The 15,198-nt window shown below is 41.9% G+C and overlaps 1 protein-coding gene across 2 annotated transcripts in view; it reads left to right on the top strand.

The window, feature by feature from the left end:
• The window catches only part of MFN1 (mitofusin 1), a 199,430-nt gene that overhangs the window by 64,809 nt on the left and 119,423 nt on the right, over positions 1-15,198 (top strand). For both annotated transcript variants that reach the window (XM_085635396.1, XM_085635397.1), the window contains exons 7-9: positions 2,544-2,651; positions 3,708-3,861; positions 4,064-4,131. In XM_085635396.1, the coding sequence (XP_085491522.1) occupies positions 2,544-2,651; positions 3,708-3,861; positions 4,064-4,131 (330 nt within the window). The remainder of the gene's footprint in view (positions 1-2,543; positions 2,652-3,707; positions 3,862-4,063; positions 4,132-15,198) is intronic.

Here is a 15,198-nt window from a genome sequence, read left to right as displayed (position 1 = left end):
ATATTCTTGGATACTCTGTACCATTTTGTATACCCAAATAGTTCTTTAAAATTGCTATTGCGCCTGCACACTGGCTTTTGAAACACATTTCTACTGAGTAGGTGCGATTGCTTCTAAAAATGGCAAAGTCAAAGGTTACTTCACTAATTGTAAAGCTAAGTTGTATTGCTGCCCAATCATGATTCAAGTGTGAGGTTGTTCTACCAATTTATATTGTATATTTTTTATTATTTATCTAATTTTGCATAAAAATAAATAACTCGCTTACTGTATTTTTCTGGAAACCAATTGTTCAAGCAGTACTGATAGGAATATAGAGCATTGTTTAGATTAAGAATTTTGAAGTATACCACAATCTCCTCTTTACCCCTACTTTTACTCTGTTCACCCTGTAAACCCCCTGGTGATCGCTGGTGGCTCAGTGGGCTAATGCATGCACTACAGGACCTCATGGTCACAGGTTCAATCAGCCTTTCACTTTTCTGAGGTTGATAAAATGAATACGATTTAGTTATTCAACATCGTGAATCTCAAGCCTGAAAGTTTAACAAATAAATGTTAGGTTATAAATTACATAATCAATCTTCAGGGTTCAATTTGTATATAAATTAAAATATCACAACATTTTAAAATCTATCTAATCTGGATGTATGTTGAATACAATGACATAATAGTGCAAGGTGTCCATCTTTTGTACCGTCATTTGATTCATTGCTATAAAACAGTGTGATCTGTAAATGTGATGAACAGTTTCAGTATTTTAACCACCCTTCAGAGGAAAGCTCTGCTGCAGAAAGTGAACTTTTCAATGCGAACAGTAACCAGATAATCAAGTTTGGAGGTTCCTTTATACCAGATCCAGAAGCCGCCATTGCATCCGATCCATGATAGTATAATTGGCGATCTCCTCTAAGTGACCTACAGAATCATGATCTTTGGCCTTTTGATGATGTTGTTTACTGCGTTGCTTACATGGAGCTAAAAGCTACACTCCTTAAAGCCTTTCTTCACCCATTGAATGTTTGCTGTGTACTTCATATACTTTTTACACAAATTCTACTGCAGTGTTTTACATCTACAAGTTGGCTAGGGAAGAAGAGTTCAAATGACCTTTGTCATCTGACATTGGAATTTGAAACCTTGGTAAACCAGGCAAGGATTATGCCATCAGCTACTCACTTGGTGGCGGCCTAAATCAGAAAGCAGGCTGGCCTAGGATTTATACTGCATCTTACCAGTGGTCTTAGCATCTTGCAGTGACAAGTTACATGGAAGTATCCATTCCTCAACCTCTTAGCAGCTTAGAAAAGGAAACTGCTCCATTGCATCAAGCGGCGTGTGGGTAATAGTCTTTTGTTCCCAGAGAAGTGACAAGCTAATTTGTTAAACATGCTTCACAAGAAGATCCTCAAGCTGATCAGGAGTAAATGTTACCTTTTAAAATGATTATACCAGATGTACCAAAAATGTGATATGACATTTTTTCAGGTGGCCCGGCATGTGCCACTGGCGTTTCCCAGTCGGGAGAGATTCTTTCTTGAGGGTCACTGAGCTTGAGTGGGTAATGCTTGAACATGTTGAACCAGGCAGATGCTATTTTGTTACTGAGCTTCAGAAAAGGAGTGCTATTTCTCTGATGTGATTTCTCAACTTCCTTCATCAAGCCCCGTCCAGTGAGCTTTTGAATATTGCTCTAAATGCTTTAGTTCACAAGCCTTTCGAAAAAGTGACTTCTAACAAAAGTACTCACTTGGAACACTGCTTTCTTCATTTTATTTATTTCCTCTTTCAGAGTTTGTGCGCTTGGATGGCTGAGCAGTCTTTAACAATTTTTTAAAAAAGCAAGATAGTTTTAAAGTCTCCTACTAGCATCCTTACAAAGGTTCTCAGATTTTAATTTTAAGCTGGTCATTTGCTTACAAACATAATTTCCATAACCCCACTACAGAGATGGCAAGAATTCTTGGAAGCTTGAATGTTGAGAGGACATTTCATTTTTGTTAAGTTCCAATATTTTAGTGACACTTGAGGGCTCAACCTAGTGTGAGAAAGCAAACAAAACCTGTATCACAAGGTGGTTAATCCCTTGTAGTCTTAAAAGCTGCCTCCTTAATAGCATTCCTTCTACCTGTACCCACATTCATGCATGACGTCAGGACAAATGGAAACCTTGTCTTCTGAAGATATCCCAATCAACGCCATCTGCAAAGTGATCACCTTGACTACCTCACATGCCTAGTCATGTAAGCTATAGAGCTAATTGCATATTTGATCAATCCACCTCCCTTCAGAAGCCCATGCTTGAGAATTTTCCCATCGACATAAGGGAAGGCACTGAGTGATACACATAAGTAAACTATTCCCCATCTGGGTCAGTTTAAGACCAAGCATTGAGAAGGGATGTAGACATCCCAGTCAAGCTATGAATAGTCTTGCTAGTCTACAGAATTTATTTTATTTAGTAACATTGCTTAAAGTGTGTTTGTTTGAAGAATATCGTTTTGAGTTTTTAGTTTGTCTAACAGTTTATTTTGATCTTTTAGGAGAAACAATTTTTTCACAAAGTTAATGAACGTCTTTCTAAGCCTAACCTGTTCATCCTGAATAACCGCTGGGATGCCTCCGCTTCGGAACCAGACTACATGGAGGATGTGAGTATCTGCACTGTTATTTGGGTTATCTCTGGCATATCCATTATAGTATTTGACATCGGGCTACGAAGCATAATTTGTAAGTAAATAAATTGAGAATGATGGTCACATGCATTAATTCAACTCTAAAAAGCTTTCACGATTCGCTTGCTTGTATCGTACCAAAGTTCACTAAATATTGTTACTATCTGGAGTTGAATGTGTTGCTATCAACCTATTTACAATGTTCTCTGTTCACTCTCCTGAAACTAACTGCAATGTGATAGGCAATGACAACTTAATGCAGTAGCCTCTCAATTGACTAGATAGATATTGTGTAGTTGAAGATCTAGTGAAATACTGCAAAACGTTTGCTATATGGTAGTACATTTTATCACATCAGCGCTCTGGTGAACATTATGATTAACTCCCTATATTTAACAGCTTAATTGTGGTGTTTTTCACAGTTTTGTGAATCGGTGCAGGTATTTTATCGACAGAGAAGTTGTATATTACTTGTACTGGATCTGATCACAACTTAGCACAGATAATTGGGTATGGACGATCCTGCTGTGCTGAACTTAAAGTATATGCAAAATGGTAAACACCACTGTGACTCTGACTGCTACTGATTTTGTTTTTTTTATTTGGTCACCAAATGATTTTATTTTCTATTGGCTTGTGTTTCTCTGATATGCTGCTGGTTGTCTTACTTATTATGGACAATTGAGACCTTCCTTGTCAATATTACCTGCTTAATCGTCCTATTCCCACAATGTTGTAGATCCTGTGATCTGTACGTTCAAAGCTTATGATTTTTCTGATATTGTTTGTATCAGTATGAGAAACCAAATAGATTACATTAGGATTTAGACATTTCTTGGTTTGTTCATTCGATAGTAGGGCATCTTCTGTTTTTGTTAAAAGAATTGTCAAAATAGAATTAAAACGTTGGGTTGCCTCATCCTATTGACAAAGCAGTATTGTTTTAGTTGATAAATATAACACTTTTGCTCGAATTATTTTCAGTGATAGTGCACACAGTGCACTAACTTCAGATTTTGTAAACCTTTTCAGGTGCGCAAACAACACCTGGAACGATGCCAATCTTTTTTGGTCAATGAACTGAAAGTTGTTGACCCATGGGTGGCACAAAACCGTATCTTCTTTGTATCCGCGAAAGAAGTTCTCAATGCAAGAATGCACAAGGCCCAAGGAATGCCAGAAGATGGTACGAATTTGTACAGATTTAATCCCCTTGAATGCTTTACACACAGGACAGTCAAATATCCCATGATACTCATTGATACTATGTTAATAATTCTCATTACAGTTCTGTCGATAACGGGGCTTATTTACAAAACTCACCAAAAGATAACCATTCCTAGGTGCATAGTGTTTTACTTCTTTCTAAGCTCTCTTTGTGTTTACAGGTGCTGCGTTAGCTGAAGGTTTTCAAGCTAGGTTAGAGGAATTTCAGAAATTTGAGAAACTGTTTGAGGTACGTCTTTCTCTGTTTTGTAGTACACAAAGTAAGCAATCGGTGACCTATTGCATTTACTATCAACTGGTCATTTTGGGCCTTTTATTTTCTTCTTGGTGTCTAAAAATGAGTTTTCTGAGGGGCTGGTGTAGCTTCTTTCCTATTTTCCAATTACAACTCTATAAGGGTCCATAACACCAAGCATCTTTGCTGTCATCAGATTGATGTAATCTGTGTCCTTTTTTTAAACAGTAAATTACAGAGGTGAGAAATTAAGACTATTGCAACTGGAGTTTGAATATTAATCATTAAATGTGTTTGAAATCTTGTATATTGAAGTCTAAAATCTATAGATACTTGGCGTGACAGTCTATCTGTACATACTGTTCCCACCCTGTGCAGAAGTAAGTCACATGTAGCATAGTGGGTTGCATACACTGATTATTCTCTAGACAGAGGATGTACAAAACGCTTCCCCTTTGTTTACAAGCACAACACGTCACACGTAAAAGATAATTAGGTGGGATGTTTCTTCAGCTTGGGCAAAGGGCCATCTTTAACTGCTGGTTGATGTATACATGAGAACAACTGACATAAAGATAGTTCAGCAGGCCAGGGGCACCCACAAACATTTTGCAAACACTTAGACATTCCAGTGCAGGACACAGATAATGCCACAGATGTTCCTCTTCACAGTAAGGAAAAACACAACAATGTGATGTAGCACAGAACAGATTCAACCACGCCATACATTAAAGTCAGAGTTAACACAGTGCTCACAGTAATATTGCTCCCATGTTCAGGTCCCCAGGCAGCCGCATGTGCACCTATTGAGTAACTATCAACCATGTTTGAGCATCTTGTATCTCCAATGACTTAAGAACAATTGGCAACTCTGTCATGCATTATACTTAGGCATGTCCATTGGCTTGAATATCTTGTGGACTTGGCAACTTCCCTTGCACCTGGGATCCAGCACCCTTCATATATTCAAATCATCTGGAATCACTGAGACATACCATATTCGAGGACCTCATGTCCACCAGATACCTTAACCATCTAACTGCTTTGGTAATAGCTCCTTGGTTCATGCACAACAATCTCTACATTTTCAGGTACAAAAACAAGGCAGTTACCCGTTGCCTCCCAAAATCATCATGGGACTAATGCTACAGAAAGACACAGTGCAACCTTCACACCTTACCTCAAAATGTGCATTCCTATTAAAATCAACAAGCAATTTTACAAAGTCAGGCAGACCAGAAGTACAATGTGAATACTGCCCTAACCAAATAAATATTTGTTCTCTGCTTATATGAATAAAGGCTGCGAGTCTGAGAAACTGCCATTAAAGTAATTCACAGATATTGCCCTTTTTCTGGAAGTGGACAGTTTATGATGCTATTATAAAAATTGTTTTTAATTTTACTTTTCACATTAACTTACAAGATACTGTTTACAGTAGCATTTTATTTTTGCCACTGGTTTGTAATGACATTGTATAAACATGTGAATGTAGTTAGTATGTTCTTTGCACGTCCAACATGCCCCACTTTCCAGAAAACCTAGGTTTTCCATCCTAGATGGACTCCAGTATGTTCTTTGCAGTTTTTATTAGGTTAGAACTGTTTGTAGTGGAAAAGTCAGTTCGAGGCATATGAGCTGCAGATCACACACTGAGGATAAGATCGCCATCTGGTGTTGGGCTCGGATGATTGCAGGTTGTTGTTGTCTTCGGAAGAAGCCTTTGGTCACAAGGTTGGTGACTCCTCCCCTGGACAACAGTGCGCATGGGCATCCACTCCATCGTCAGATTGTTTTTTTCCGCCATTGGGTTCGGATGAACTTTTTTCCGCTCCAGCAGAAAACTTTTAGCAATCGATTTAACTCCTTAATCTTCATTCATCGACGTCGACATCAACTCGGACCGGTTCCGGAAGCGGCTGATGGACAGGACACCCTTCAAAAAATGCCCCCAGTGTGGAGCGAAGTTCCCCCACAGTGACCACCACGAGGTTTGTAACCTCTGCCTGTCGCCGGAACACAACGAATCCACCTGTCCAGCTTGTGCCGCTTTCCGTTCGAAGAAGACCCTCCGGGACCGAAGAGCTCGACGCCATATTATGGCCAAACCAGCTCCAGAACCGGACGACATCTTTGCTCAAGATGTTCCCGAAGATGACACCGAAGATCTCGAGATCGTGTCCGAAGCCGACGATTCCGATGACCTCATCACTCCAGGGCAGCGTGTGAGTACCACCCCCCCTGCCCCTGCCCCATCCAAAAAAGCATTGGTCAAGACTCCGCCAGCTGGGCCCAGTCGCGACCGAAAATCCTCTTCAGAAGCCCCGCCCCCGGGCCCGGCTCCGAAGACATCTAAGCCTGTAGGTGGCTCGGGCTCGAGCAAACCTCATCTGATTGTGCCTTTAACACCCTCGGCACCGAAAAAACCACTATCGGCACCGAAACAGGCTTCAAGACCGAAATCTCCTTCGGCTCCGAAACGTTCCTCGGCACCGAAGTCTCCACCGGCGCCGAAACGGTCTTCGACATCGATGCCTAAAAGTCCCTCGGCACCGAAACATACATCGGCACCGAAACATACATCGGCACCGAAACAAACATCGGCACCGAAAACTCCATCGGCTCCGAAAAATCCATCGGACCCGAAAACTACGTCCACACCGAAAAAGGCTCATAAAGACCCGAAGCGGACATCGCCGCCACCACCTTCGGAGCCAGATGAACTTTTTCGACCAGATCCTACTCAAAAGCGGATCTACATCAATCCTGAAACTGGACATGTGACTGCCGTCCCATATAAAAAGCGGAAGCTGGACATTACACCTCCTCCAGCTCTCATACGGAAAAAGGACTGTGCCACTTCACCACTTCGTCCTTCCTCTCCTGTAATACCTTCTAACCCGTCCCCCCCTCCTCCTCCTGCTTCTCCTTTACCTTTACCTTTACCATCTCCCTATCATTCACCTCCTCCACAGGATGATCATGATGACTTAGGGGGAGGGGCGGACCCTGATTTGTTTAATGATCCTGTTGATCCAAACGACCCGTTTACATTCCCTGACACAGCACCAGTAGATGACTGGTCTTATCCAATGCCTGACATGCCTGACCCCACTACCTACCCCTCCAAGCCCTCCCCTCCTGATGACCATTTAGGGTTTGGCCAACTAATAAATAGGGCAGCAACATTCCATGGTGTCACTATGCACACGGACCCCCTTGAAGAGGATTTTCTCCTCGATACCTTTGAGCAGTCACAAAAAAATGTTCATATACTTCCCATGATTAAAGGGGTTATAAAGCATGCCACTGATGTCTTTAAAGACCCTGTTCGAGCGAGGGTTCTCAACCCCCGCATCGAAAAAAAGTACCGACCAGCCCCGCAGGACCCTGCATACATTAAAGCCCAGCTCCCTTTAGACTCCTTGGTCGTATCAAATGCCAGGAAGCGCGTTAACTCACAGACAACTGGAGAAACGCCCCCCCCAGACAAGGAGTCTAAGCTTTTAGAGGCCTCAGGCAAACGAGTCGCCGCACAGGCGGCGAACCACTGGCGTATTGCCAGTACCCAGGCCCTGTTAGCCCGGTATGACAGGGCACATTATGACCAACTTGAGGACCTTATGCAACATCTGCCTGAACCCTTTAAGTCCCAGGCCACTGACCTCATTCAAGAAGGCAAATTAATATCTAATGCCTCCATTAAATGCGCCTTAGATGCGGCAGACACTGCTTCTAGGGCGGTCAATACTAGCGTCTTACTCAGACGACATGCCTGGCTCCGTATTTCCGGATTTAAACCGGAGGTTCAAACCGCAATTCTGGCTCAACCTTTCAACCAAGAGCAGTTATTTGGCCCTGCAGTTGATACTGCATTAGAAAAAATGAAGAAGGACAATGAAACTGCCAAGTCTATGGGAGCACTGCAGTCTCCTCAAAACCGGGGTTCCTTTCGTCGCTCCTTTTATAGAGGAGGCTCCAAAAACACATCAACTGAGACCACATCCACCTTTAAAAATTCTGGACAAACATCCCCTAACAGAGGTTATTTCCGGGGAGGTTATAGGGGAAACAATAACAAAGGTCGAGGGTGGGGCAACAACAACACCCGCACCTCCCCAGCCACCAAACAGTGACTTGCCACCACTCCCCCCAGACCATTCCACTCCGGTCGGGGGGCGGCTCCAACAATTCCTACCTGTCTGGACTTCCATCACCACAGACAGATGGGTAAGACAAATTATCCAGTCTGGCTACTGCCTAGAACTCCTACAATCCCCCCCAAACATACCACCCAAACAACGTCCAATGTCCTCACATCATCTCTCTCTCCTCAAACAAGAAGTTCAATCCCTGTTACAAAAACATGCGATAGAACCAGTCCCCCTTCAACATCAGGGAACCGGGGTGTATTCTCTATACTTCCTCATTCCCAAAAAGGACAAAACATTACGGCCCATACTGGATCTCAGACTGCTAAACCAGTATATACATTCAGATCATTTTCATATGACTACCCTCCAACAAGTCCTCCCACTGTTACAACAGGGAGACTTCCTTGCCACATTGGACCTCAAGGACGCGTACTTTCACATCCCTATGCATCCCGCTCACAGAAAATATCTACGATTTGTGGTAGATGGGCAACACTATCAATTCACAGTTCTCCCATTCGGAGTAACAACAACACCCAGAGTGTTCACCAAGTGCTTAGCAGTCGTGGCAGCGCACCTCAGAAGACAGCAGATCCATGTCTTCCCCTATCTGGACGATTGGCTCATAAAAGCCAATACTCACCAAAAATGCGTTCTCCACACTCATCGCACCATTCAAACTCTCCACAATTTGGGGTTCACTATCAACTACCCCAAATCCCATCTACAACCTTCCCACTTACATCAGTATCTAGGAGCAACCATAGATACATCCAAAGCCATTGCTTATCCCAGCACTGCCAGGATAGCCAGTATACAAAATCTCATCTCTCAATTTCAAACTCATCCATCTCTTCCAGCAAGAGTGTTCATGCAGCTCCTAGGCATGATGGCGTCCTGCATCTCCATAGTCCCACACGCACGACTTCAGATGCGTCCCTTACAGGAATGTCTAGCACAACAGTGGAACCAAGCTCACGGACAACTTACCGATCTGGTGTTGGTGGACAGTCGCTCGCTTCGCTCACTGAAATGGTGGAACACCATCAACCTGTCCAAAGGACGACCGTTCTTAGAGCCTCTTCCACAAGTTGTGCTAACTACCGACGCATCTCTCACAGGGTGGGGAGCCCACCTCCTTCACCATACCACTCAGGGCAGATGGACCAGTCAACAGAAACTGCTCCACATCAACCACCTGGAACTCTTAGCAGTGTTCCTAGCACTAAAATCCTTTCAAGTTCACCTAAAGAACAAAACTGTCCTCATACGCACAGACAACATGACGAAAATGTATTACATACAGAAACAGGGAGGGACACACTCTCTCCAACTGTCCCAACTGGCACAGCAAATCTGGAGATGGGCAATTCCCCAAAACATCTACCTGTTAGCAGAACATCTCCCAGGCATCCACAATCAAGTGGCCGACCTCCTAAGTCGCCACACACAACAGATCCACGAATGGGAACTACACCCCAAGGTTCTACTCCCCTTCTTCCAAAAGTGGGGACAACCAGACATAGACCTGTTCGCCACTCCCGAAAACACAAAATGCCCAACCTTCGCCGCCAGGTTTCCACACCCACAGTCGAAGGGCAATGCCCTATGGATGAACTGGTCAGGCAGATTTGCGTACGCTTTTCCGCCTCTCCCACTAATTCCATTTGTGGTACGCAAACTGAAACAACAGTCACTAACACTAATACTAGTGGCTCCCACTTGGGCACGTCAACCGTGGTTCACCACACTTCTGGAACTATCTTTAGTTCCACATCAAAGGCTACGCCTCTCCCCGGATCTATTAACCCAGAACCATGGAGAAATCAGACACCCAGATCCTCAAACACTGAACCTAGCGATCTGGCTCCTGAGGTCTTAGAGTTCGGTTACCTCAATCTGCCTCCAGACTGTATGAATATCATAAAGGAAGCCAGACGCCCTACTACTAGAGCGTGTTATGCCGCTAAATGGAAACGATTTGCCATCTACTGCGCTAATAATGACATACATCCATTGGATGCTTCCATCCAAAACATCATTTGCTATCTACTACACTTGCAAAGATGCAATCTAGCGTATTCCTCTATACGTTTACACCTAGCAGCCTTGGCAGCCTACTTGCAAAATAGGCAACACCTGTCCCTTTTTAAGGTACCAGCCATCAAAGCGTTTATGGAAGGTCTCAAAAGAATTCTTCCCCCAAGATTGCCACCTGCCCCAGTGTGGAATCTCAATGTGGTTCTAACAAGACTCATGGGTCCCCCATTTGAACCTATGCACAAATGTGAATTGCAATTCCTAACATGGAAGGTAGCTTTCCTTATCGCAATCACTTCCCTACGCAGAGTAAGTGAAATACAAGCCCTTACACTAGAGGAACCTTTCTTACAACTACACCGTAACAAAGTGGTTCTTAGGACAAACCCTAAATTTCTTCCAAAGTGATTTCCCCTTTCCACCTTAACCAATCAGTAGAGCTACCGGTCTTTTTCCCAAACCCAGACTCCGTAGCTGAAAGGGCCCTACATACCTTAGATGTCAAAAGAGCCTTGCTTTATTACATCGACAGGACAAAACCCTTTCGAAAGACAAAACAACTCTTTGTTGCTTTCGCACCACCACATAAAGGCAACCCGATCTCCAAATCAGGTATAGCCCGATGGATAGTTAAATGCATCCAAATATGCTACCTAAAGGCTAAACGTACACTTACAGTTCCCCCTAGGGCGCACTCCACGCGTAAAATAGGGGCTTCTATGGCCTTCTTAGGTAACATTCCCTTAGAAGACATTTGCAAGGCAGCCACGTGGTCTACCACGCATACCTTCACTAAACACTATTGTGTTGACGTGCAGGCCAAACAACAGGCCTCCGTGGGCCAGGCTGTCCTAAAAACTTTATTTCAAGCTGCTGCAACGGATACAGGCGACCACCGCTAAGGGGAAGCACTGCTGTATAATCTATCCTCAGTGTGTGATCTGCAGCTCATATGCCTCGAACGGAATATGCTACTTACCAGTATGCATCTGTTCTTGGCATGTAGAGCTGCAGAGTCACACACGCCCGCCCGCCTCCCCGGGACCTGTATCTGTTCCAGCATCCGTCTTACTTAGACATTACACATGGACATCCTTTCTTTCATTTCTAAACACTCCATCTTTTCCCATCATGGCGAAAAAACAATCTGACGATGGAGTGGATGCCCATGCGCACTGTTGTCCAGGGGAGGAGTCACCAACCTTGTGACCAAAGGTTTCTTCCGAAGACAACAACAACCTGCAATCATCCGAGCCCAACACCAGATGGCGATCTTATCCTCAGTGTGTGACTCTGCAGCTCTACATGCCAAGAACAGATGCATACTGGTAAGTAGCATATTCCTTTTCAGATGATATTTAATATATTTAAGCCATTTGTTTTCATGTATTTCAACGTTTAGTTTAAGTCCGCAATCACTTTTGTTTTTAAGCTGTTGGTGGATATTGTGATTGGTGAGACGCTGATTAATTTCAGAACTTGGAGTATGCTTGTTGTGAATCTTTGTATTTGGAAAGATAGCTTGAAGAAGAGTCAATGCTCTTGATTCCAGATATAGAATTGTTTCATTCCTGTCTAGATTTGTCATAGATGTAAATAGTTCCATATTTCATCTGTGGGAAACCATATTTTTCAGTTCATAAATAGAGATTAATTTTTCATTTTAAGGCATTACTTATTGTGTCGAGATATTATTGTGATATATCGAGGTTTCCCAAAAAAGAAATTCATTTTGTGACAGAAGTTTGGGACTGTCCTAAATAGGGGAGTCTGTTAATCTGATCTAGTCTGGAATAACGTTTTAAGACTTGTTTTGAAGATCTGCTTGGCAAAGCTAATACTGTCTGCACAGATATATCAAAACTTAAATTTTAGGAGCTTGAGAAAGGTAATTCCTTTATAACTTGTTTTTCAATATAATCCTTTTTGGGATTTTATGCATATTCGGGTTGAATCCATGGTGTGTTTGTTGCAGAGTAAAAGATTAGTGTTACTCCCTTGTCTTTGAAAAATCAAATTGACCTTTTTGAAAATGAATCTTTAGTTTGTTAAATGGAATTTGTAAATTGTTTTTTGGTGCCAAATGTTTTCTACTTCAAACTGGAATTTTTTTTTTTACTTTCAAATGGAAATTATTAGTCCCCGGGTGCTCATGTTTAGCATTGTTCAAAGAATTCTTAGTAAAACATTCATCTTTATTATACTAATATTTGCCCGTAGTCCTAAATTGAGTTTGTGTCAGGTGTTAGATTTTTCGTTATGAGTTCACAATGTTTATTTTCATAGAGTCTACTTGTCTTGGACTTTTTTCGCCAAGGTATGTTATTTGTGTAGCTTCTTACTGCAGTGGTAATTTTTTATAGTTTTTTTATTTATTAAATTTGATAATGGCATTATAGGTGATTTATTTCAGTTGCTTTTCTAACCAAAGTAGGAACCCATATTATTTAGTAGTTTAAGCAGTTCTGGGATGTTTTTTCAGGGGTGAATAGCGGTAACAACATATTATCATTTACACCTATTTTAATACTCCTAATGTTAGTATTCGACTCAATAGCCTTTGTCCAGAGTTCAATGCTAGAATAAATACTAAAGGTGGTAGTGGCCACTCTTGTTGTGTTCCATTATGCAGGTGAATTGTTTTGGAAAATAATCAATTTGTATTAAAATTTGCTTTAGACCCATTATACATGTCTTTAATACTATCAACAAAGGTATCTCCGTAGTTCATTCTTGCAAACTGATATGTGTAATTTACATTATCAAATGGCTTCTCTGCATCTAAGCCTATTTTGTGGAGTATATTAATTCTTGAACTTGCTTCACATGCTGACTTTCTAATCTCCCTGTGAAACATGCAATGCGCCCGCCACATAAATATCCCCTTACGTAGTGTATGGCAATGAAGTATATGAGCAAGGGAAAAAAAACATTCAAAATGTGTACAGCATAGTTTCAATATTGGACCCATAATTAAACCGGAATGAAGAAAATAAGCATGGTTAAACATTATGTGTAACATTTACATTCATCGGGCATTATGTAAAACTTAAACACATTACACAGATCAAATTTTATTCCATCGTCCAGGGAACAATGTATGACAGTCAACATTAACATTGCAAACATCAACCCTACTCGAACATGGAAGCAATAAAAGAGTAAGCTAGTAGGACATAAACAGGTACATGCATCAAGAAAAGCTTTTGCGAGTCCTTAATTACGATTGTGAAGGAATCGCAATTAAGGACTCTCAAAAACCTTTGCATGTAGGAATCGCTATTACAATAGCTATTCCTACATGATTCCTAAACATTCCTTAATTGCTACTCGCAAATTGTGAGTCGGAATTAAGGAATGGCTTCCCATTAATTCCAATGGGAAATTGCATGCGCAATTTGCAAGTACAACTAGGTACTCACAAATTGCGCATGCAATTTTAAGGGTGCAAAGGTGTCAAAATGACACCCTGTTGCACTCCTGAAATTGTGTGTGTAACCTGAAACCTTGAAAAATGCACTTTAGTGCATTTTTCAAGGTTTTTGCAAAATACAGGCCAGAGTAATTTCTCTGCATTTTGCGGCCCCAAATAGCGAATTTGCTATGTCTAAGTACTTCTAGCATTGCATTTAAGGAATCGCAACAGATGCCAATTTCTATCATTTAGCCTGGGATTGCACGAAGGTACATGAGTACTGGAGGTCAGTCACGCAAATTCTGCAGAAGATGGTGGGACTCCCCATAGTATGTGCTCCGCTGCTATGTCTCTTGGGTGCTGTAATGAACATCAAGCCAACTCATAGGTAATTTGTAGCTATATCCTTATTACTCGCTAAACGCAGAGTGTCCATGTGTTGGGGGGGAGGGGGGGGGTGTAAGGCTGCACCCTATACTAAGCTCTGGTTACAGGACCTGACATACTGTCGGGAGCAACTAATGTGCTATGCTGAGGAGTTGCTAACTACGTCAAAGCCTCATGCTATTTGGGGTCCACTCACTGCCTATCTGCTAACAGTATCTACTGTGTGAGGAATGGGTGGGTTAGATAGCTATTTACATTTTGTCCTCTCTGTGGATTGGCAAACTACTGTATTGTCTATCCTTTTGTATGATGCCCTTGGGTATGCTGCCATGTCTGTGTATCTCTATAGTGCCGAATTCTTGTAATGCTATGTGCTACCACATGTTTTGTTTTTCATTTGTACAGAATGTCAATGTTCTGCCAAAGCTCTGATTTGAATAAGTATGTCTTTTACTTGGTTTTTCTTCTGTAGATGCAAAAAAAAAAAAGTACTTCTAGCACTGCATTTAAGGAATCGCAATAAAATGTGATTTCCTATATTGCGAATGCCTAACACTTTAATGCATCGCAAAAGGCCTTTTTGTGGGCACAAATGGCCGATTTTTGCTAATCGCACCGTTTGCGCTCGCAAAAACCTTTGATGCATGTGCCTCTCAATGGGCTGTAAAAACAAATCACTTCCTCACTATCCAGAATAAATCCAGCATGTGAAAACATTATAGCATGATTAAGTAAATATTTAAAAATAAACACAACAGAATTTGTTGGTAACGTTTTTTGAGAGGTATATCTACTGACACCTGAATTTTATGCCAGTACTGACATAGTGGCATTAAACTAACATTTGGATTGATATCTTATCTAATTTAGGCATGTACACCACAAGATTCACATTTCTTTACAAGCACATGTGGTGCAGTTCTGACATCAAATGTTAAACCTTAGATAGAGCACTGCACTATGAACAGGTCAGCCCAGGAACCAACTCCAGCAACTGGTGCCTTAAATCACAGGGGCATAGAACACTGACACTACAAAATCCTCAGCTAGATTGAGGATCCCAGA

This window comes from Triturus cristatus, chromosome 11 (genome assembly GCF_964204655.1).
Source record: "Triturus cristatus chromosome 11, aTriCri1.1, whole genome shotgun sequence".
Lineage (NCBI taxonomy): Eukaryota > Metazoa > Chordata > Amphibia > Caudata > Salamandridae > Triturus > Triturus cristatus.
Note: the sequence above shows the minus strand (reverse complement) of the source record. Positions and strands in the feature narration are given on the sequence as shown.